This window comes from Branchiostoma floridae, chromosome 18 (assembly GCF_000003815.2).
Source record: "Branchiostoma floridae strain S238N-H82 chromosome 18, Bfl_VNyyK, whole genome shotgun sequence".
In the NCBI taxonomy this organism is placed as follows: domain Eukaryota; kingdom Metazoa; phylum Chordata; class Leptocardii; order Amphioxiformes; family Branchiostomatidae; genus Branchiostoma; species Branchiostoma floridae.
The window spans coordinates 9,516,711-9,531,298 of record NC_049996.1 but is presented as its reverse complement, the minus strand read 5'-3'; the positions used below and the strand labels follow the sequence as shown (position 1 = coordinate 9,531,298).

Sequence of the window (14,588 nt, the reverse complement as noted above, 5' to 3'; positions counted from 1 at the left end):
GAACCTATTTAGAGTATCTTAAACCAGAAAACATGTAATCAGAATGCTTATATCAAAAAGAATTCTGTTGTCTTTATTGTTGTTTGTATATGACAAGTATCACTGCTACGGTAAGCTCACTTTGGTCTCAGAGAGAATTAGGGAGCTTCAAGTCAAACATTGCATGAAAAACGACTTTAGATTGCAAGAATTTCCACAAAATGTAAAATTGTAAAGAATATTTCTATTGCCAGCTTGTACAACATCTCGAACAAAAGGAAAAATAGAAATAGAATAATATTGAATGTTACATTTTATAACTGAACAAAATCATACAAAAGGTCTTACAGCTCAGAAGCAGTATTATCTCATTGCATCACGTTTGATATACCAATGAAAGTATTATTCAAATATGCATTACCCGTATATGATACACCCCACACTGATTAATTTAGGCAAGGAGGTCGAAAAAAGGACCACAACAACCTCCTTGATTTAGGTCACATTTCCAACCCAGAAACATGCACAACTTGTGTTCATGACAAATTATTTTTGTTTTATGAGTTTTGTCCTTTTCCATATCCTACTCATTGTAGCATAAGAAAGGCCAGGCCCCGGTTTTGAACTAAGGCATAACATAGCTCCTAATGCTATCCCTTTAGTATCCCTTGGCAAACCACCAGTACTGAAACTCTACTGTTAAGTACTGATTGACTACTAACAGTAGAATTTTAGTAGATTTTCAGTAAATCGACTTCTACTGTCCTACTGAACCACTACTGACAAGTACTACGCCTATATCTACTGTTCTTTTACTGTCAGAACAGTACTAAAATTCTACTGTTCTACTACTTGCCATCTACTGATTAGTTTGACCAATCAGATCACTACTGACATCTACTGTTCAACTACTGGCCATCTACTGAGTTATCGACCAATCAGATCACTACTGGACATCTACTGACATCTTTTGACCAATCACAGTCTTTAAATTGTCAATCTGTGATTGGTCCATTTGTACTTCAAATGTCAGTTTCATTTTGGCTCCATTTTGGAGATGGAGCCAGCCAGGGTAAGATGTCTGCTTGTCTCTCTGTGTGTAAACTTTATAAAAACTCCAAGACAGTTTTGAAGTTAATGGTAATGAAGATTATGGTAAAAATGAAAAGGAGATGCTGTGAAGATTATAGCAAAACATAAAGGTAGGAAAATTTAGCAAAAAAGTTACTTCAAAGTTTAATATCCCCCCCCCCTCCCCAGCCAGTGTCAATTGAAATCAGACATTAATTAATGATTGTTTGGACAAATTGATACATGACATGTAACATATACTGTAACAATGAGACTACTTCTGCCCACCCACCCCCTCCCCTCAGAGCAAGGAGGTTGAAAGAGGGGATGCTCAGAGTGACCTTGAAGTTCATACACAGTAACAATGAGTCCACTTCTGCCCCCCTCCCCCCAGAATGACCTTGAAGTCCATATACTGTAACAATGAGTCCACTTCTGCCCCCCTCCCCCATGCATGCCTGACCTTGAGCAGGTTGTTGCAGAGAGTGTCTCCAGGTTGGTGAGAATTGTTAGATGTGACAGGCAGCTTCTGCACCTGGTTGGTGCCCAGGTTCTGTTTCACCAGTTCAAAGTTTATACCCCCTCCCCAGCCAGTGTTAATTGAATCAGACATTGATTGTTTCAACAAATTTATAATTACATGTATCATCGTCCAATTACCGGCTGCAACAATTTATGAGTCTACTTCTGCCCCCCTCCCCCAGAATGACCTTCGTTGTTCATATACTGTAACTGCAGTTATTTAGACAAATTTATACATTGAACAAGGCACAGCATACTGAGTGAAACGGTATGTTAAATGTGAATAGTAAATGCAACTGAGCATGTATCAGAGAGAGTAAAATGATTGACTGAGTGTTTACCCCCCATTCTCTAAGCCAAAGTCAATTTGATATTGTATCAAGCATGGATTATTTGAACATTATACTTAGGATCTTATCAATGTGCATACATGTAACACTTGATAAGAAATTACTTCTTAAGTTAAATGATGTAATTACTGCTAATGTCCATTTTCTGCTTTTGTGCTGAGTACTTGCACATGTTCTGTGTTCTCCATGAATGCTTGAGGGTCATATTGTTTACAATTCTTGGATTTACTGTGTGTCAGTAGATATTTCGTAGTCAGTGTCAGTAGATATTTACTATGTGTCAGTGGATATTTAGTAGTCATCTACTGTGTGTCAGTAGATATTTAGTAGTCATCTACTATGTGTCAGTAGATATTTAGTAGTCATTTACTGTGTGTCAGTAGATATTTAGTAGTCATCTACTGTGTGTCAGTAGATATTTAGTAGTCATCTACTATGTGTCAGTAGATATTTAGTAGTCATCTACTGTGTGTCAGTAGATATTTAGTAGTCATCTACTGTGTGTCAGTAGATATTTAGTAGTCATCTACTGTGTGTCAGTAGATATTTAGTAGTCATCTACTGTTTCCCCAATAAGTATCTACTGATCATTTACTGATTTTCCACTGAGTATTTACTGTTTTTCTACTACGTCAGTACTGGAAATTTGCATAAAGTGTGAATAATTAGTAGATATTGACAGTACTAGATAGTTACTATTCAGTAGATAGACAGTAGATTTTTCAGTACTAAACAGTAGTCGGCCAGTACTTAACAGTAGATTTTCAGTACTGGTGGTTTCCCAAGGGATTGCAAAATCAAAAAGCAATATAGGGAAACTGCAATGATCTCAGTACCACTGTCCAGAAATGGCCCTATATCTATCTGTAATATATCCACAGAATAGACACAGTGACACAGGCAGTGGCTGCAGCAATGTTCAACATGATTTGGTCTCTCCTGGTCTCGTTTAGCACATGCTTGTTGCTGGGTTTGCCTTCCCTGCTCGTTGTGCTCTCTTCAAGTCCAAGCATGGCCCTCCATAATCTTCTATACCATGGACCTGGGAAAAGGAAACAAAAAACTTTAGGTTTGTAGAAGGTCTGCAAAAGAAAATTCTGCAATGCACTGTGGAACTGGATGGAGGGTGACATAGGGTGCGACAGAGACAATCATGCCAAGACACCATTACAGAGTGGACGTCTCTATGTTCAGTGCTAGTCTACCCTGACAAGAATAGCCAGGTGAAACTGTCATACATCCTTTTCTTTCTAAAGAGAGAGTTAGCAAAACTAATCTCAAAAACCGTATAAAATGTTGCTGTGATAGGGAGGGAAATCTAGGTACGGACTGACCTCATTTCTTTCATCCTAAACTACATTCAGTGTAAAGCAAAAGTGTAATTTGTCAATTTCAAAGTAGACATTGCGATATTTTTTCAGCACCAGGGAGTCATGACAGTAAAGATGCTACACAAAGAAAAGCTGTGCTGGTGAGAAAGTCATTCAGCACCAAGGACAGTTATGCCAAGCATAGCAATGATTATGTTGGTGTGCAGGACAGCAATGGCAGTAGAAATACTACACATAAGAAAGCTGAGTAAATCCGATTCAGCACCAAGGACAGTTATCGCATTAAAGATGCCACACATAGAAATGGTTATGTTTGTGTGAATGTCATTCAGCACCAGGGACAGTCATGGCACTGAAGGTGTCACCCAGGAAAGCTGTGCCAATGTAGATGTGAATGTCATTCAGCACTAAGAACAGCAATGACAGTAAACATGCAGCATATGTGATAGCTACAGAGCCAGCAAAAATGTCACACCTTGGAAAGCTGTGTTAAAATGAGTATGATGACACTCAAAGGAAAGCTGTCCCAGTCTGAATGTGAATGTGATTTAGCACCAGGGACAGGTATGACAGTAAAGATGTCACTGAGGAAAGTTGTGTAAATGAGAATGTCAAAATCTATGTAAATGAGAATGTTATTCAGCACCAGGGACAGCAATTGTAAAGATGTAAAGATGTTTTTTTTATTCGGCACCAAGGCATAAAACCTGTCATGCACATGCATTTCTGCTTCCTTCTTGTGCAGCAGTGTGTTTCTAGAACAGAACTTTCATATGTATCTGCATGAATACCTGCTAAGTTCAGCATTGGAGTTGTGCAAAATATCTGACATTTTTCACCATAAAACCTGCCACACACACATGCATCTCTGCTTCCTCAATAAGCAGCAGTGTGCTTCTAAAACAGGCTGAAGTAGGTGCACTTTCCTCTGCAAGCTGCTGCAAGAATGCATCATGCAAAGCTCAGCATTGCAGTTGTGCAAAAATCTGAACTTTTTCTCACCATCATTTTTTACCACGTTTACATCTGTTCTTATTGCCACAGTAGGTTGGTTGGCATTACCGATTTCTGACGTGTCCTGTGAGGTACTTGATTTGCTGTGACCGGTTCCGTTTAGTGCTGATAGTTCCATGGGTGGGCTGGGAGCTTCTGAATCTGTATCTCCTGCTTCTGCGCTTTCCTGCAGATACTCCACGGTGCTGTGTCGGGTCCACCAAGTCAGCCTGGCAATCTGCAAGGTCAAACAAAAGGAAAAAATCAGCTTTTAATAAAAGACTGGTCGGGTTTAAATATCAATATTCAGATTATGCCTAGCTATTTGATATGCGTTGTTATTGCAATGTTATTGTGTAGTTGATGTTTTTTGTGCGGGAGGACAACATGTAAAGGTCATTTGGGCATTTTGCTCTCCCCTTTACTGATTGTTATAACCTAAAATAAACAAATAACATCCATTGGCATAATACCGGTCGGTTTACTGCAATTTCTCAAGCAATGCTAATTTGGCAAATGATCAACGCATCATTTTCTCCAGTTACATGTTGCTGTTACAGCTTACCTTTGCCACTTCTTCTGTGTAAATTATTTTGTCTCTCTGGTCCTGCTAAAAACATAATATCGTAATTGGAACACACCGCGGAATTGCACGGAGAACGGGCGCGTGGTTGGAAGGGGGTGCACTATACCGGTCGAACGAAACACGGCACAATTAACTGCCGCTATGTACCTTTATTCATCCTCTTTTGTTCCTTTCTTTCCTGTTAGTAGTTGCACAAAACAAAAATCTGCACGAGCATACAAAAAGTCATGAGAAAATGGGCGTATACTGACAAGAATTTTCATTTAATTTTGGTCCGTCACAACCGCTATGACGTAAAACTTTACTGCTGGCCGTAGCATTAAAAATGGCGGGAAAATGGCGGCGTACGTTCAATTTGACCCATTCAGCCGTAGATCCGGGCTATTATGCAACGGTTCCTCACACTTTTACACGAGTTGTAGGTCACCAAAAGAAATTCAAGATTGCTGTTGAATCATGCTCGTCTTGTGCCGTGAGCACATGTGATTATTATCTACAAATCTGGCGATGAACGTGACAGTGTGTTTGTCCCACGATGAGCTCGCCTGCCCCGAAAATGACCTGAAAACTTTTGGCCTTGTTGTCTTCGAATGCATTGTTATCGATGCTTTGTAAATTATGTATTGGACACCTAGATGTCTGAAGTGTGCATACCTCAGAAATAACTATTGTTGCATGTGTAGATCTCTTTAAGTTCCACTATTTTTAATCGACCGGTATAAGGCTTATGACCGGTATTATGCCAATGCATGTTAAAGTAAAATGATGCATTCACTTCTTTTTGGACTTGTTCAGTTCAGACCATTGTTACTGTAATGCCTTTGCTGTGTCTTTAGTAGGGTATATTTTTACAGGTAGGGGCAGCAACAATGACAAAACTTATTACACAGTCCTTTAATTGCAAAGTAACTACAGAATCCATAGAATGATACTTACACTTTGTTCTGACAAAGGCTCAGTAAAAAGGCTGACTACAACAGTGATGATGCCCACGCTAACAAACAGGATGATGTTGAAGTACAGGAAGTGTAGCTTGATCACGGCCGGCCTGGTGTCCACGGTAGGACAAGTTGGTTTGGGGTAAACAAAGTCCAGTATCAGGCGGATTATTCCCACCGCAGTTCCAAACATGGCGCCCCAAAATGCACCCTGTTGGAAACAGTGAAGAAAAAATACTTGATGTTGTGCTGATTTTATGATGTTTGATTACCTTTATTGTTCATAAAGCAATGTAAAGGTCATTCAGCACCAGGGACAGTCATGACACTGAAGATGTCACCCAGCTACTAATGACTATTTGAAGGAAAAAGTACAGAAGTTTGTGACAATTCTTTTCGAGATGACATACTAATTTTGAATAAAAAACATTTCTTTACTCCATGTTGTTCCAGTTTTCCTTGCTGAGATGGAACAGGCAGCAATATGTGAAACAAATGATTACCAATCACCTTCAGTTTGAATTTGTTGCTTGAATATAAAGTGTACCTAAAAGCTAGTAGTGGTGCAATGTGGCTTTGCTGTGGCTCACATTTTAAACCAAGATTACCTGGTCACCACTATTCTTCTCTAAATAAGAACATGTGTGTTGAGTTCTTTTTCAAAAGAACAAACCACAATGAATGTATTTTGTTGCATCTGTGCTAGTGACCCATGATATACAATACATCACATAATACAACGGATACATGAAAAATGGATATATACCTGTTCAGTGGTCCTTGTCCAGAGAATAGCCAGTAGGAAGATGGCAGCCATGGACGGAGTAATGTGACCTGAGATGTTCTGTATGTAGATGAAGAGCTGGGCCCCCTGGGCTCCCTTTACAAACGGGATCCAGGCGATACTCACTACCACCATTACTATAACTGTGACTCTGAGAGGAAATGTTTGGAGAGGGCTTTACCTTCAGTGCAAAGCATGGTAAGTGTTGCTTACTTGTAACAAGGACTGAGCTTGATTGTAAAGACAATGGCTGGGAAAGGATTTTTCTGTATTTGAGTATCAATATAAGGCATATACCGGAAAAGTTAAAAGGATAGGGTAAATCTGAAAACATATAACATTTTTGAGGTCCTGTGTAACAAAGTTCATAAAGGTCCAATTTCACAAGCACACAATTGTACATACTTTGACACCACTGTTTCAGGCAACGTACCAGGCACAAATGCAAAAATCTTTCAATCTGAACTGACAAGATCAGAGCAAATTTCCAAACATCTGGTGCATTTTCAATGTCAAGTGTACTACAAATGTATACATAAAATTTTACCATCCTCTTGTCATTCATAACATTTAACAGGTCTACAAATCTTGGCAGAGCTAACAGACCTGCCCACGATCATGAGCTCCTTCTGTGAGGCATCCTTGCCCATGTTTCTCCACACATCCATGGTGAAGATGGTGCTGGAGCTGTTAAAGACTGACGTGAGAGAACTCATCAGGGCTGCCACCATTACGGACAACATCAGCCCACGTAATCCTGCAGGGAAGGAACAAAACTGTGTAAATGTTGAACAGTCAATAGGACACAAGATTTCTTAGAAATATAATTCTATCTCATGTCAAGCTGGTCCTCTGCAGAAATGTATAATGTTAATCTTATTATATGGTTCCTTTCTCAATGCAGTTTTTAAGTTAATGGGATGTTTAGATGGCTGAACATGCTCATATTAAGTTCATTAACAACACAGCATTTGTAATTTGAACAATTCTCAACTGTTGTATGCAGTCTTGCCCATCACTTTAGATCTCCTTCTTTGGGGGTCTGCCTAAAACCACAAACGACCAAAAACGACTCTAATATGCAGTGTATATGGGACAACAACCTTGTATACGCTCTGGAGATTGTTATGCATTTATGAATTAAAAGGAGTTGCTGCATTTTTTTCAATTCATAAATGTATAAACATTGTCTCCAGTGCATCACAAAAGGTCGTTGCCGCATATACACTGCATATTAGAGTTGTTTGTGATCGTTTGTGGTTGTTTGTGGTCGTATATGATGTTTAGGCAGACCGCTTCTTTGGTAGTCCTTCAAATTGAGATCCCTACTTATTACAGTCATTAAGGTCAACCTGATAGATAATATCACATCTCTGTGCTTCTCTGGAAACAATGAACATAAAATACAACACTGTGCCCTCTGAGCAGAAAGTGTGACCTCTGACCTGCAGGCATGAGTCCCAGCACCAGCTGAGGGTAGGCTGTGTTGCTGCATCCTGATTGGCTCTCACACACCTGCTGACAGATGACTGGGTCCGCACAGCCTACGGTATCTGGGGATCATTCAATTTAGATTAGAAAATTTGCAAAATGAATTGTAGGAAAATGAAATTGCCGACGGTCACCCAAATGTTTTTACAAAGCAGAAGGGATAAGTTCTTTAAAAAATGTTGACCCTGTTGGTCTGAAGTGGCTGCCATTTAATGGTAACTCCAGTGACTTCAGTCCCAAGGTGCAGCTATAGCACATTGGGATCTATAGTGTAAAAGTCAGCAATTTCAAGAATGCAATACATATTGTAAGGGATTGCATTTGATTTTTGGACGGGAAGTAAAATGGGGGTCCCACATTGGAGGAGGTGCTTTGAGCACGTAAAACAGCCTCATTTAGTGACTCAGATTGGTAATCTACTGGCTGCAAGGATACACCAAGGTAAATTACTCAGGAATAGATATCATTGTACAATTTACCTGGGTTTAGCACTCGACTGATCATCCCAGGCATGACCATAAGGAACATGGGCAGGATCTTCAGGAACATAGTCACCACACAGCCTCCCTTGGCATGGGACAGGGACTCTGCAGCCAGGCATCTCTGTACTATAACCTGTAAAATATGGTCCATTCAACATCAGAACTGCACTGGGTTACACATGGGTATTGGTATGCATGTAGCCCAATTGTCAACAGCCAACCTATAGTATACACATTACAGTTGAATCCATGCTAGTGACCTGGGACTTCATCTACATAGAAGTGACAGCAGCCCATTTCGGCCACATTTTGTTGGTCCATATGATTTTTTCAACTCACCCAAGCGTGACCAATGTGGTCATTGTATTAATATCATATAACAGAAAAGTCAAGCCAGGGGAACGAGATGATGATTTTAACCACATGAATAAATGTTATATCCCTGTCCTTGGTGCTGAATGTTGAGTATTAGAAGTTACAGCTGTATGGTTACCGCATTTCTACTGTGACCATTTTCTATGTTAACTCCAGTCTATAGAAAGGTTAAGGCTGTATTTGTAAGTTCATCTCATGTATGTTTGATACAGATAAATACCTAGTCTGTAGTACAATATGCCTAATAATGTACGTTTACGTTTGGTACCATGTTCAGTAACCACTGTCGTGTAGTAACTATTACTGTACCTGGTCTGCACACCAGTACCACAGGGATGCTATGAGGATCCCACCAAACCCCGGCCAGGGAAAGTCAGCTGTTTCCGGGCCCCGGATCATGTGTAAGGCATCGGAGGGCGGTTTTCCACACTGCTGGCCGATACTCCGATTACCGATTGTTGTGATGGCTTGTGGGTACTTCTCAAACAAGCTGTCAATTCCTCCAATAACATGGAAACCTGGGTCAAAAAAACAGAAATTAAATGCTAAGTGACAAGTGCTTTGTAGTTCTGCAGCCATGCACCAGGAAGGTTAACTTAAATGCAGGTTAACTTGAGTATGATTTACAAAATAAACTCTGTGGTTTTTAATTCGCAAAACTTCAATGCCATTCTTCTGGAATAACAGTTCTACTGTAAGTTGCAAGTAATACTAAAATTTGTCAACAAAGGGGAAAAAGTGACAGGTGGAAAAGGCCATGACTTCATAGCACCATGGCAGCAGCTAAGGCCATGTTGATTTGATTGTATGACATCTATGACCAATCTTATCCGTTTCTGGATTCAACGACTGCCCATCCTTTTGTCAGGATACTGACTACCATTACTACTAATCCCCCCTACCAAATATATCATAGGTTGCAATGGTACTTTAAATTGTACAAAACAGCTTCAAAAAGAGCAAATTCATACTGTAAATAAAAAACAAAACATACCAGAAAACGGATACTAATGCTGTTGAATGCCAACATGTGGTGTACATCTAGTGTATGATGAAAGGCTGTGAAATTTAGTCCACTCACTTCTTATAGCAACAACCAGAGCCCCAATAACCATCAGTACAGTCTGCATGGTGTCCATCACCATCACAGCCCACAGGCCTCCTGAAACGTGGGGGGAAACAGGATTTAATGGTACATGTACATACAAAAATACAGTCCTTACCAATACACATGTCTGGCACTAAGAGACCGCCGCCGCCGCAGCGGCGCAACCCAATAATGTGCAATATTGACATTACTTTGAAGTTTCAGGTCAAAAAAGTAAAAGCATGGCTCAATTCAAACTAATAAGTGCTGTACATAAAACAGGTAGACTCACATATAACAGTTTTAGAATAGCCTCTCAGATTCATCCACAATTATCATCATCGTCATTTGTGGAGCATTTGCAAAGTTTGTTCTCCAGTACAGTTTATCATTCACCATTTTGTCTAGTCTTAAAGGTCACTAGTGATATAAAATATCTAGTTTTTTCTGGCTTGTTTATTGTCTGCCATCCACAAAATCAAGTTTCTTTAACTGCCTAAACCTGCCAGTCCCCACCTGTGAGAGTGATGAATCCTGTGATGATGATGAGGACTGCTACAGACAGGAACAGGTTCCAGTCCAGGGACTGCTGGATAAACAGTGCACCAGCATACACATCCACCTGACATGGGGGGCAATAAACATACATGTTGGAATCCCTTCATTCTTTATCTCAAAGAATCAAGCTATGATGTTTGCTGAAGGCTGCTGCTAACGACACTAGTATAACAAATGACAACGACTATGGTGTCCCTGATATTTCTTACACAAAGTGCTAGTTTAAGAGAAATCTTAAGCTTATTCTTGCCCCAAAAAGAGTATTTTCTACTAATTGAACAATAGCAATTGTTAACATAAATCAATGCTAACAATACACCTCAGTACTTAGTAATAAATATTTCAAAAGACTTGATTCCATAAGCAGATTTTGATCTTTAGATCTTTAGATTTTGACAGCTCTCAAATATAGGCAAATACAAATACATAAAAAAAATACTATTACTAGAAAACATACTGAAACACATGTGCACAATAGACCCTCTGATTGTAGCAAGTCTTCGTTATACATGTATAACTATACTAAGGGACTTACAGATATCTTGGTCAGCACATACATCAGGAGGGCGAGCAGAGTGGCATAAACTCTCAGCCTCAGACTGTTGAACCTTTTGTGCAGGTACTCAGGAACTGTGTACACCTGAAAATACACAAAAGTAATTGTTGTTGTTGTTGTTGTTGATGTTGTTGTTCACAGAAAATTGCCTTACCCAGGATTGAACTAGTGTCTCCCTGTTGCCAACTAATTATGACACTTTATGAAGAAAATGCATCAAAACTAATCGGAACCAGGAGCTCCACTGTGAAACTACTACCAGTTGAGCTACAGGGACATCCAAATATCATGCAGGAAATAGAAGTTGTTGTGTACATTGTATATAGTGTACAAATTGAACTGACCAAAACGTGCACCATAATCTCTGACAGTTTTGAATCCTTAGCTTTGATAAATGAATTCCAGGTGTCCTAGCCTGTTTTTTTTTTTTTTAGATTAGTCAGTAGAAGTACTAAAATGCTAATGAATTTGATTGGATTATGGCAGGTGTCATGTCCTGACAACTTTTGGCTCTACACTCTGATTGGTCAAAAGCTTGTGTAAGAATCTGTGTTCTCAATGCTGATTAGTGAATTGCAGGAAACTTACCCCAGAGGCCAAGTAGACAGGAACAAACAGCCAGCCCAGGAGAAAGATCATGAATATGGCCTGTGGGGACAGAGAATGGCACAATTTTGTAAGAGACCATATCTCGCCATTCAGCATAACACAATTCCTCTTCTGTATCTGTACAATATGGCCAGTAACATAATCGTTTAGTGTAACACGCCAACTTCACAGACACACAGGACGGCATACATGTATATTACACTGAATTAAATGTCACATTTAGCCATATCTACATGATATGAACCTACCAACTCCAAAAATTCTACACCACAGCTGATTGTCTGAAAGGTTGTGATGTAAAAATGCATATGCATCTCTTCTTTTAGAGAATATGAAGTGTGAGTTGCTCTATTTCTGGGATGTTATCTCAGTCAACTTACTGACACTGAAGAAAATTCAAACACCTGTAAGTGAATACTAATCCAACACAGAGTTGAAAAAGTATTACTAGATGCATAGCTTCATCCCAATGACAAGAATTATAGACAATAATATCATGTACTTACATTCCACTCGAACCCTGCCACTGCAATCCCAGTTGCAGCTCCACTCCCCGCGAGACCGACGAAGTGTTCACTGCCAATGTTACTACTAAACAGGGAGCCTCCAACCTAGAAGGAAAGTACACTTCGTAACGTTACAATTGTAAATATTATCACTATCCAAAACATTCCTCCAGAGGTCTTACTACATTGTAGGGACAATGCTAAGAAGTACAGTACTCAGTGTATATGTAATAACTAATGGTGTCGGAAATATGGCACATGCATCTAAAAGAGCAAACATGAATGAACTAGATTAAATCTTAAAGTTAGGTCGATACATGGTCATGCTCAAGGTGGGATCAAGGAAAGGTGAAATGAGCAGGAGTGAAAAAGGTCAAGGTATGTAAAACTTAAAAGCAAGATTTCTGATCAAAACATTACGAAATCATGCCAGGGCAGAATATGGTTGACAGGAATAAAAGCCATGTTATAACAGGATATCATATATGTTATAACAGGATATGACTGACATATATATATCTTAATGGAATGCATTGCTGTAACGTTATTATATCCTGAGGATTTTGAAGACCCCATGACAATGACCCATAGAGATATGCCATAATGAACTCACCAAGACCCAATGCATGTTCCTCCCTGCCAAGAAGTAGCTACTGGCACTGCTCTGGTGGTGCCTCAACATGGACTGGGAAAAAATTGAAAAAGATACTTTGTTGATAGTTATCAAAATACAATAAGCACATGCATGACATTCTTTCAGGTGAACATTGTGTTCCTAGATGGTGTTCTTAAACCCCATTTGGCCCTCAAGGACGGAATAATTCAAACAGCCTTGAGATATGTCTCACCTTTAACTGGTACACTCAAATATGTCTTTAACTCAGTTTTGTCGTAATTGTTTATAAATCCATCACAAATCCCTGCAAACATTCCTTTAATCTATGTCTAATGATAATGAGTCTTGGCATTTCCTTTCAAATATCCTAAAATGTAAAAGTCTATTAAAGAGTACATGTAGGTGGGCGCTTATTGTAATTTTTCAAGGGTCAATAACCTTAAAATTACCCTGTTAGTGACACAGCTCTTCTGTATGTGTGCTTGTGTTTAGATTTTATATTAAGAAAGACACATTTCTTACCCATAGCGCGATCCCCATGGTCACGACAAGGTACAAACCGAGGACGGCGATATCGGGGGCTGTAACGCGCGTTCCTCGGGCCAGAACGTCGGGTAGTCCCGTCGTCTTGTTGTCTGCCAACGCCGATATTGTTGTCGTCGACATGTTTTTTCTAGGTCTCTAAAACTTCTAATAACCCGTTCCCTGTTTAAAATGCTTTGATGGATGTTTACCTTCCAGTATTTTCCACAACGTCCCAAAAATGGTGACGGAAATTAAATAAAACGTCTTGCTGATGATTCTGTTAGCAACTGTCCTTAGTTGATAATTACCGAGGCCAGATGATTGGCCTCAGACGTTTGAAAAGGTGTTGTACAACCGGTTCTTCGACAACTCTAATTATCAAGACTCAAAATTCCCCAGGACAACTATAAATCATCCAAAGCTTTTGGGGGACATTTTGTCTGATATGTCAATAAAAATCAGCACTCGGTTTTAAGCCCGTCGCTCTTTCTACTTTCGATGGTTCGATGTTATTTGATATCAAGTCTGACTACCATTTAGTCATATGACTGCCACTGTCAGGACGAAAGAACAATATGAAAAATCGTACAGTACTAGTGTAGGTTAATACAGAAGAGCATATGGGATTATAGGAAAATGACGCGTACGATCTTATTATTACTCAAAGGTTGAGGTCGGTCCTGTGTGTTGACAGCATTGGATATTGTTACTAGTACTAGTACTACGTATACATTCGGATCAAGTTGTTACTGTTACACAGTAACGGCATAAACAACATAATTTGATAGACTTCGAATTTAGTAGCAGGTCAATTCTGCATAATATATAATTATACGATAACAAACAAGAATGAACCCATATTTACCATAGCAGTAATTGTAATTTTCGTCGTATGGCTCTCAGTCCGAAAATTCTTCTAGAAAGACATAACCACAGATGCTAGACCAACCAATTTACATGTCAATACTCTTTTGGGCAATTCAATTGATGAAATGTCTTGTAAATCTTTTAAGCATATCTCTGCACAAGAGGTTGATACATGGTATTATCATCGATTTAGCTGGTAATACTTTGTTGAAATTATTCCTACGAACAAACATCAGGCTAAGTTTCCGTCTCTTACTTAGTTGAAGGAAAATGCTACACGTAATGCAAAAGGATAAAATTGGACGATAGGAGGCGCCAATGCACGTCAGGGTTGTGTCAATTTAGCAAACAGTGACGCAATT

At 39.4% G+C, this 14,588-nt stretch overlaps 1 protein-coding gene across 2 annotated transcripts; it reads right to left on the bottom strand.

The window, feature by feature from the left end:
- Positions 1-2,341: 2,341 nt before the first annotated feature.
- LOC118405765 (sodium/glucose cotransporter 5-like) lies at positions 2,342-13,772 on the bottom strand. Of its 2 annotated transcripts, none has more exons than XM_035805495.1 (15): positions 13,357-13,772; positions 12,832-12,903; positions 12,219-12,323; positions 11,692-11,751; positions 11,083-11,187; positions 10,506-10,611; positions 9,984-10,064; positions 9,212-9,420; positions 8,525-8,660; positions 8,000-8,107; positions 7,161-7,311; positions 6,537-6,705; positions 5,769-5,981; positions 4,256-4,484; positions 2,342-2,964 (listed from the first exon to the last, which is right to left on the bottom strand). In XM_035805495.1, exons 1-15 carry the CDS (start codon positions 13,498-13,500, stop codon positions 2,783-2,785), a joined length of 2,070 nt encoding a protein of 689 aa, XP_035661388.1. In that variant the 5' UTR covers positions 13,501-13,772; the 3' UTR covers positions 2,342-2,782. The 2 variants fall into 2 exon arrangements, with proteins under 2 accessions (XP_035661388.1, XP_035661389.1); XM_035805496.1 differs by having other exon boundaries at positions 2,344-2,964; positions 4,316-4,484; positions 13,357-13,766.
- Positions 13,773-14,588: the final 816 nt, after the last annotated feature.

Coding starts and splice junctions, on each gene's coding strand:
- LOC118405765 (XM_035805495.1), bottom strand. CDS start 13,500: ATGTCGACGACAACAATATCGGCGTTGGCAGACAACAAGACGACGGGA. Junction 9,421..9,983: donor TCTGGTTGTTGCTATAAGAA/GTGAGTGGACTA, acceptor TTTTTGACCCAG/GTTTCCATGTTATTGGAGGA. Junction 8,108..8,524: donor CAGTCGAGTGCTAAACCCAG/GTAAATTGTACA, acceptor AATGATCCCCAG/ATACCGTAGGCTGTGCGGAC.